Source organism: Camelina sativa, chromosome 6 (assembly GCF_000633955.1).
Source record: "Camelina sativa cultivar DH55 chromosome 6, Cs, whole genome shotgun sequence".
NCBI lineage: Eukaryota > Viridiplantae > Streptophyta > Magnoliopsida > Brassicales > Brassicaceae > Camelina > Camelina sativa.
This window is the reverse complement of record NC_025690.1, coordinates 18,070,319-18,079,760: the sequence shown is the minus strand read 5'-3', so window position 1 is coordinate 18,079,760 and position 9,442 is coordinate 18,070,319. Positions and strand designations below refer to the sequence as shown.

The 9,442-nt window shown below is 35.6% G+C and overlaps 2 protein-coding genes across 6 annotated transcripts; both read right to left on the bottom strand.

Moving 5' to 3' along the window:
- On the bottom strand, window positions 95-2,211 carry LOC104699190 (receptor protein kinase-like protein ZAR1). Its single transcript, XM_019246879.1, has one exon. It carries the CDS (start codon window positions 1,894-1,896, stop codon window positions 535-537), a length of 1,362 nt encoding a protein of 453 aa, XP_019102424.1. The 5' UTR covers window positions 1,897-2,211; the 3' UTR covers window positions 95-534.
- On the bottom strand, window positions 4,006-6,311 carry LOC104792079 (OTU domain-containing protein At3g57810-like). Of its 5 annotated transcripts, none has more exons than XM_010518116.2 (6): window positions 5,988-6,311; window positions 5,092-5,609; window positions 4,880-5,001; window positions 4,754-4,794; window positions 4,497-4,595; window positions 4,006-4,318 (listed from the first exon to the last, which is right to left on the bottom strand). In XM_010518116.2, exons 2-6 carry the CDS (start codon window positions 5,561-5,563, stop codon window positions 4,141-4,143), a joined length of 912 nt encoding a protein of 303 aa, XP_010516418.1. In that variant the 5' UTR covers window positions 5,564-5,609; window positions 5,988-6,311; the 3' UTR covers window positions 4,006-4,140. The 5 variants fall into 5 exon arrangements, with proteins under 5 accessions (XP_010516418.1, XP_010516420.1, XP_010516419.1 ...); XM_010518118.2 differs by having other exon boundaries at window positions 6,042-6,311; XM_010518117.2 differs by having other exon boundaries at window positions 6,084-6,311.

The window sequence follows — 9,442 nt, the reverse complement described above, 5'->3', positions numbered from 1 at the left end:
AAAAAAAAAAAAAAAAAAAAAAAAACTATTTCTCAAACCAATGATCACAAATAACAAACATCCCTCAGATCTTAATCTGATCTCTGCTTGTTCTGTCTCATTGAACACTCTTTTAAACTGACTCCTAATTAATCCTGATCTTGAACACTTAAACCAACAATTAATATTCTCTCATCAAGTTAAAACAAACAGGATCTCACCACCTTCTACATTGCTCTTTCCTAATTCAAAACTCTCGCAAAAACCGAATGTTCAACAAGAAGAAAATTCCAAGTCTGCCTAGAACTATAAACAGTCACCAAACATGTGAACTCAAAAGATTTCCTATAGAAAACAAACAAGAAGAAGATTCCAATAAACTTTCTATTAGCATAAAAAATCTAATATAGACAAAAAAAAACAACATCTATATAAATCCACCAATCAAGTGGTTAGTTCAAGAGCACTAAACTCCCAAATCAACCCAACTCTTGTCTCTTTTTAAATCAACCTCGAGACTCACAAAAACAACAAAAATTGAGATTAGCCTAATACTTAGTGGGTTTGGTTAATGAAATTACCATGTAAGGCAGAGTACAAGCTCCCGTTGCGTATGTAATCAGTGATCAAGAGCCTCTCGTCCTCAGCGTAGTAATAAGCTCGTACCCGTACGATGTTTGGATGCTGGACTCTACCTATAGCCTCCACTTCGTTTTCGAAATCCTTCCTCCGCCACGTGGCGTCTCCGTCACTCAGCCTTCTCACAGCAGCAACGACGGTGGTTGCCGCCACCATACCCGATCCCATTCCGGCCACTACTCTGTACACAATCCCACTTCTGCTCTTTCCCACTACGTACGCCGATGCTCTCAGCAGATCCTCGAGCTCGAGCTCGAATCCTTCGTCCATCACGACGAATTTACCTTCCTCCTCCCCCTCCTCCTCCTCCTCCGCCGCATCAAACTCCGTTGGCGTCGCCGTGTTCTCTTTCTTCGATTTGCTCTCGGCGGAGCTTAATTTTCTCCGGATCAGCCATACGGAGATAGAAACAGCTCCGATTACGATTGAGACTCCGGATATGAGAGAAACCGTTACTGATCCGGTGATCGGTTTAGCCTTTCTTCCGTCGTCCTTGTCGATGAAACTAGGGTTTGGTTTCTTCGGGAGTAATTGCGAGCCTTCTGGTTTCGGAGCGACGACCTTAGGATTTGAGCTTTCGTCTTCTTTACACAGCCTCTGTAGCGGAAAGCCACAGAGATCAGAGTTTCCGGCGAACGCGGTTGGTCCTTGGTTTAACAGAGAGCCAGTCTGAGGTATTTTTCCGGTGAGATTATTGTGGCCGATATCTAAGCTGACGAAAACAGGAAACCGGCCATACGACGGCGGAATTTCACCGGAGAATCTGTTGTAAGAGAGGTTGAGCGTTCCGACTAAGCTTCCGAGTTGAGTGAGTGACTCAGGGAGTGACCCGTTGAGTAGATTGGAGGAGAGATCAATGCGGGTGAGATTCTTGAGGGCTCGTAACTGGGCCGGAATTGGGCCTGGGATCGAGTTGTGAGAGAGATCGATGTAACGGAGGTTAACGGCGTTGAAGAGACGAGTCGGGACGGGTTTCGAGAAGTTGTTGCGAGAAAGGTCGAGTTTTAGGAGCGAGTCGAGTAGTCCGAGTTCCGAGGGTATGTAACCTGATAGTCTTCTTCCGGAGAGAACGAGTGAGGTGACTCGGCCGTGAGTGCAGATGATTCCAGGCCAGTGGCATGGAGTCGGGTCGGACTCTGACCAGGATGTCATCACACGGGTCGGGTCTTTTAAGACGGCGGATTTGAGAGCCAGAAGTGACAAACCATCAGGGTTTAGCGACGAGGAGAAGCTTATCAAGAAGAAGAAAGAAGAAACAAGAACTGAAAGAAACTGCATTTTCTCGAGTGAATCAGAATCTTGAAAAGAAAAAGAAAAAACACTTGTTTAATAACTACAGAAGTACAGATTGTGTTGTGCAACGATGAGTTGCAGAGAGAGAGACGAGAGAAGAAGAGGACGAAAGAGAAGAATTTTGGGTGATGGGTTACAATGTAGTAGCAACGTGGTTATAGTGTAGACATGGAAAAAGTTTTTTTGAATTCTTGTGAGCTTTAAAAAAGTGTTGGAAGATGTGTTTGGGACATGGATATAAATTTGAAATAATAATTAAAAAAAATAAGAATGTGGTTTTGCTCTGTGACACTGACAGTTTAGTTATGGATTGTTAAATCCAAAGTTTTTATAGTCATTGACTGATGCAGGTGGGTTGTTCTTTATAAATATTTCTATGTTTTAAAATTGTAATTTTGTTGGGTAAGATGTATATTTCCATTGGGAGAACTGATTGGGTGTTCTTAACCTGATTAAAATTGAGAGTATAGTAAATAATCACTAAGAACATGTTGTTGGTTCTTGATGTAGAACTGATTTTGGGTCAGTTCTTGGGTGACATGGCAACTCGTGAATGGATACAATTTTTTGCAAAGGAGAAAACATTTATTTGTTTGGAGGAAGTTTTGTTTGTTTTTTTTTATTTATATCTTTAATGTTTTTTTTGTTTCATAAAAATTTGGTATTGTATTTTGAATTTTAGTATAAGTTTTTTAAGTTTGCAATTTAAATGTTATTTTTTGAAGTTTTTAAAATTGTAATATGTTTGTTTGTTTGTTTTATTTATATCTTTAATGTGTTTGTTTCATAAAAATAATTTGGTATTGTATTTTGAATTTTAGTATAAGTTTTTTAAGTTTGCAATTTAAATGTTATTTTTTAAAGTTTTTAAAATTATAATATATTTAAGATTATTATATTATTAAATCTTATGATTTTAAACATGTTCTCCCAATAATCAATTTCTTAACAAAAAAATTTAAACTAATGATTTTACGTAATTTTTATAATATTTTTATTCTAAAAACACCCAAAAATGTTATGCAGCCAATGCAAGATGTCGATGATTGGGTTTTGGTTTTTGTTGGAAAATGGATATGAGTAGGCTTTTTATTATTACTTGGAAGTCGAGACGCACGACAAGTTTTTGAATTTGGTTTTGTGTTAGGAGACGTTAACCAAGAAAGCCAAATAAATTTTCTCTAACATTGAAACAAATTAGGGGATTTATACAAATTTTTATATACCCTTTTAATTCATTATTCAGATTTTGATTTTCTATCGTTTCATTTCAACCATAATGGGAATGGCCAGACCAACAACACTTATATTTTTACACTGACCATATCTTTTAGGTACCCACAAACATTGTGATTTTGTATCATCACGACTTTGACAATGTGTGGCACACAAGCTAGTTATGATTTTTGAAAACGAGCAGATAATTTGAAATTTTATTCAATTTAAAAGGTATGGTACATAAAAGGTAGTAACATTCTACAAGACATGACTATAGATTGTGGTTGTGTCAGAAAAACTATAAAATCATCACCACCTGACAAAAGTCACTAATACAAAGATGCATGTGAATATCCCACTTATGTCCCCCAACAACAACCGTACCGGACGGATGGCACTTCCTCTTTTTTTTTTTTTGTAAATCGAAAGTGACACTGGAGCTTTACCCTCATGAATCAAAAGGGCATGTAGTGACCAAAACCATGGTATATAAGTATATGACTGGAATCTGATCTTCTTTACGGTATTCTTTACCGTATTTGAGATATTTAAATCTCTAACTCTTTTGTCATTCATATATCATGATTAAATTTAGATAATTTAATAGATAAAAAAATGATGCTTATTATATGGTCTTGGAGACTGTCACTTACGATGTCGTCAACTATCTCAAGGGTGGCTGTTAGTTCTACTAGTCCGACTATTTTTTGTCACTTTCCTTAGCTGCAATCTCCAGGATGTAAACCACACATTGTATGAATTAGAAGTTGTAAAATTTTGTCTCGTTTGTAAGCATTTTTAAAATCATTGTTCGGCTTTTCAACCACAATGGCCTGAGTATATTCTTTTGAGTGGACATAACCTAACATTTTGAAATGAGCATACAAATTTTATTCGAATTAAAAGGTAAATTTAATAGAAAGGTTACATTCTACAAGACATATATGGTTGTGTCAGAAACAAAAACATCATCAACACCTGACAAAAGTTCAAGATGCTAAGCGAAATTTGCTAAAGTTTAGATTTTGGAATTGAAGTTTTACCCTCGTGAATCAATAGAGCATCGTAATGACCAAAACCATGGTAAAGGACTCGGATTGGATCGTCTTTACCGTATTCTTGACCATATTCTGCAATGCATATCAATCCTCCAGCTTTCTCGTCCTTCATATACACTGTGATTGGCATCCTATAATAATCACACACAAAAAAAAAAAAAAGAGAAAAACATCAAAAAGCATCAATCCTACAAAAGATTAATGATATGCCCGTTTCGGGGTTCGTTGGTATTCAATCTAGAATGTGTATGGAAAAGCTGAAACCATGCACATCAAGGAACAAAGAACAAAGGAGAGGAAGTTATTTACTGAAGAACGTGTGAAGCCATGAAGAGTTCTGGTTCACCTCCCCACACCTGTGGCTTCCGAATTTGTCTTACATATGTGTCGAAATCTCCTTCCACAAACCTGATGAGAATCATCAGAAAGAGTAGGTCAAAAAACTAGTGACACTAGTAGAAACAACTAACAAGAGATCAACTAATGTGATATGGAAGTTGAAAAGTGGTTTATAGCCAGTGAATAAATCTTGAATTGCTCTAAAAACATTTAAAAAGGACACTTACCATTCTGTTTCCTGTCTTCTTTTAATAAACTCATCAGCAACCTATCATATTCAAAATAACAACATGAATGATAGATGTAATTTAAGACTTCTGGTTGCAGAGTACGACAGATAACCAGACACTTACCCTTGTACGTAATTCATCAGCAAGTTCTCTTTGTGTCTTCTCGCCTGGGGCCCGTTCTCCAGAGCGTAAGCAAAATCCGTGAGCTACAGAACGAAACAAGCATCTACCATCCCCAGGAATACCTACAAATCATTGCCATTTTTCTGATTCAACAATGGTCTACATACAAACAAGCGTAGCAATCTGACTATACATATTATTGGTGTACTTACCAATGATAGAGTAATCAGTGTAGACTCTTTTCCCATTGTGGAATTTACCATCAGACGAACTGTTATCCCTTGAAGCATCAGCGTAAGCTGATTGAGAAGCCGAAGAATAACAAACAAGCAAGCTAACAACCACACCCGTATAAGCAAATCTTGAAAACCAATAGAGGTTTCTCATGTTGCTATTTATCTCAGAGCATTTCTTTTTGGCATCAGGTGACAAGAAAGAAACTTCAAGCTTATCCTTAGGACCAACGGTTGATCGATTGATCAATACCGACCCACAAAGTCTTTTATCCAGCACACTACTAGAGATGGATACACCAAAACCGGCATAATCTTTTCTAGAAAGCCCTGAGAAAAGACTGTAACAGCAGGACTTATATGATGATCCTTGAAGGTGAGTGCTTAAATGCCTCTTGATATGGATAAAATTCCTAGAACATGTTGTGATTGGAGAGTAACAAATCATCATATCCTTTTCATAAAAGCTTTCAACACGAGTCCTTTTCCAGATAAACCTATACAAAGAAGAAGACAATTTCTATAAGTATTTCATTGTATAGCTCCAATGATTCGAAAAGACAAAACAAAAGATCATTACTTGATATCCAAAATCTACTTCAATGATCCCAAAATTAAGCTATCTAAGCTATAATCTCAGCCCAAGAACTGAAAATTTGCAGGTGATTTCATTAAAACCCGTAGGAATGTTTTAGTAATAATCCCAGAATAACGAATTTAACCCCCAAAAAACAAAACAAAAAAAAAAACACAAAATCAAAAGCTATTGAGAAACTGAAAAAACGCAGGTAGAATGATACAATTGCGTAGGCGTATCAGAGAAGCATCCGAGAGACAAAACACGTGAAAAGAAAGAGTGAATAAAGGCTTATTACAAAGTCGCGAAGCAAAGAATGTTATTGAAGGAGGGGTGTTTCTTGTGCTCTCACTTGAATTTGTAATTTACCGACGGTGCAATGAAACGAACTTACAGAGCAAGTCGAAAGAGACTCGAGAAGCATCGGGCCGGCCATCGGCTGTTACCGCTTTACCCAATCTCATCACTAAAAAACGCGGCTGTTTAATAGATCCGCTGAATTTAGCTTGATTGGGCTGCATAAATGGGCCTAATTACCCGTTTTTATGTGTGCTAGCTAAACTATAGCCTTCTCTTTGCATGAAATACTTTTTTTTTTTTTTTTCGTTTCTCCACAACATTTTTTTATTATTAGACATTTACACATATGACTTATGAGGGCTCACTGAAGAGTCTTGCAATTTGTGTTCTTAATAATTCTACTTATGATATGTGATCCAATATGAGACCCCATCATTGTGGTTGTGGCCTTCGGCTATTCACAAGGGATATGTTTTTTTTTTCAGGTGGCCCCAAGTTTTATCACAAGTCCTTTTTTTTGGAGGGTCCTTATGTTATGGGCCCACATTGTGTCGTCCTTGTCTTCGGGGCCCATCGTATGTTCCGATCGATATCATCTATCTGCTCACAATTTCTTGAAGTCATCAATTTAAAATTTTCTTCCATTGTATTTGTATGGTTTTGTTTTCTAATCCATGTCGTCTGCTCGCTGTTAAATGATCTGATTGTTACAACGTGATGTTTTGTTATAAATGATCAAAGTGTCATCTGCTAAAAAAATATTATCTTACAATAAATGCATTTGAAAGTTGAGTTTTAATCTTAAAGTTGGATGTAAATTGTTGTAGCGCTACAAGAAAATTGGTTGAATCCAACGCAACTAACATGTGTACGATGGTTGATAGAAGTGTTTCGATTTGGATCACTCATTACCTACGTCTGTATAACGTATTTACTATTACACATCACTGTATCAGTATCGATCATTGTGCCAAATATGTAACGACATGTACGTGTATCTTTAAGTATTTTTATATGTAACGACGAATTCTATGCGTGTAAACGTATAACGTAGGAAATTTAGAGACGTCTGCTTCGTAATCATTAAGTTATATATACACTTCAATAGTTCAATGTTAATTGATGATTTCTTATCATTACGACACCTTAGCCGAATTTAGCATTGGACTTGGACTTCTGGTTTGGCCGTTTGGGTGGTGAAGTGCATTCATGATGTTTGATGCGTTTTAAAATATTCTCTTTTTTTTTTTTGGTATGGGCGGTTTAAAATATTCTCAAGAACCTATATATGCAAATACGATTAATTATGCGACTAAATCCAACTACCCTTTTGATGAAAATAAAAATGTAATCACGAATCACGATTACAAAAAAAAAAGATATGCTTCATAAAGTTGAACAATTGAAAATATCGAATAGCATGTGGACATTCTTATTACATAAAAATAGTCGAACTTAACAAAATTCATATAATATATTGAATATTCATCGTTCAATGTTATGAATCTTATGATTTATTGATCCTTTTTGGGAGGTTACATATAAAATGTTTTCACAACCATATTTACATTGACAAAAACCTATCTATTTTATTCTGAGTATTATTTAAACCAACTTACACATAACGTACGTTTTACAAATTATAATTGTTATGCACTTTTCAACATTAACCTTACTTAATTTGGGATCTCGTTTTGCTCGGTAATTTGGCAAAAACTAACCCATGATGAGAGACTATATGTATTCATGCATGTATGTGTTGTTGTGTGGATCCCATGCATGTCAGGTTGTAACAGCTGTCGAATAATGCAAGCTACATAGCAAAACAAAACATAGTTTTCATTAAAACACAAAACCAAGAAGAAGAAGAAGAAGAAGAAGAAGAGGAGGAGAGCTCTATTTTATTTGATTCATTTGTTATTCATCAAAACATTATAATATGGGAAGAATGTATTCTCCACACTCCGAAGAGAAGCTTAATTTAATGGGCCAGATTCACGTGTTTAGCACGCGGAACCAGACCCACTCTAATAAACGAATTAGCTAAATATTCTAAACAAATCCATCCGAAAATCTTTGTGGTCTCGCCCATATCCATATCCTTTTAAACTCATCATGATCTCAATGAATACGTCAATGAGTTTTGTTGAATATACACTTCAACACTCTTTCACAAATTTTTTGGGTAAAGTATTAGAAAATCTAGGACCAACCAAATTTTGGACCACTGGCATGTTAGTAAAAAGTGTAGTCTCAACTCTCATGAATCCGAGTCTCCTATAATTGGGAGGGTTGACTGAGTCATTTAAGAATGCAAGTTCAACTACTAGCTTCGCGCGGTGGAAGGAGGTATACGAGCCTTAATGGACCAGAACTTTTCATGCATGCTAAAAACAAAATATTATAAAAAGTAAATCAGCTGAAATGGAATTGAGCCTTATATGGATCATATGTTCGAGAGAATATATGCATTTCTATGGTTTATATGCATTTGTGATCAATCACTGAGTTAAAATCAGTGTATTAGTGAAGACTTCTGCATATATATATATATATATTTCTCTAAATAAGTTGATATATAAAAAGAGAAAAGAGCCGTATAACTTAAAAGTGTATGTATGTGAAAGTGTGTAACATAGGTACGTAGATAATTTGGTTGGTTAAAAAGAAAAGGAATTGGCTAACATCAATACTATATCTCAATGGACGAAAGAAGCAATGGACGTTGGGAGAGTAAGAAACGTTGCCAAATTGGAAATACCAAAAAAGAATTGTACCTTTCCTCTCTTCTTTGATTGGGACTTTACTACTACACCAAACCTTACACCACCAAGATCTGATAGTGAAACCGATATTTTGGCACATTTAAATTCCTTCCACATAATACTTTAAAAAAATAAAACAAGACTTTTTAAATATATTTTCATATTTGTGAAGGGGTTAATAATAATAATTACTAATTAAGAATGAAATGGGGTTTGGGTCTGGGCTCAATTCATTAAGGATAAGTTGAATTTCTGTTCGGCCCATTGTGTGTAAAAATATTATTCCACGTCTCTTACGGGACCTACCTTATTATTTTTGTCCCACCCTCTTACAAAAGCAACAATTCACAGTTTTTTTTTTTTGTGATTGTAAATATTCAACATTAGTAGATCTGTAAAGGTTCAAATATAATAATATAGTATATATATATACTGATGTATTTTATAAAATAAAACACAAATAATTATGCTTAATTTTTAAACTAATTCATTACCAAAACCACAAACAATATCAAAGACAGTGAAGTGATTAAACAGTGAGTTGAGTTCAGTCAAAACTGGATTCATCATATTCCATCCAACGGCTGAGATGATTAGAAGCGATGTGTATATCTTTTTTCCGGAGTCCGTGTGAAAAGTCAGAGAACCTGATGTAACCCCATTTATGGCATTAACTACTGATACTAAT

Excerpts from the sequence above, each read along its gene's own strand:
- LOC104699190 (XM_019246879.1), bottom strand. The coding sequence starts at position 1,896 with ATGCAGTTTCTTTCAGTTCTTGTTTCTTCTTTCTTCTTCTTGATAAGC.
- LOC104792079 (XM_010518116.2), bottom strand. The coding sequence starts at position 5,563 with ATGATGATTTGTTACTCTCCAATCACAACATGTTCTAGGAATTTTATC. Across the intron at positions 5,002-5,091 it reads CACTGATTACTCTATCATTG|GTATTCCTGGGGATGGTAGA; the intron begins GTAAGTACACCA and ends AATGATTTGTAG. Across the intron at positions 4,319-4,496 it reads ATGGCTTCACACGTTCTTCA|GATGCCAATCACAGTGTATA; the intron begins GTAAATAACTTC and ends TGATTATTATAG.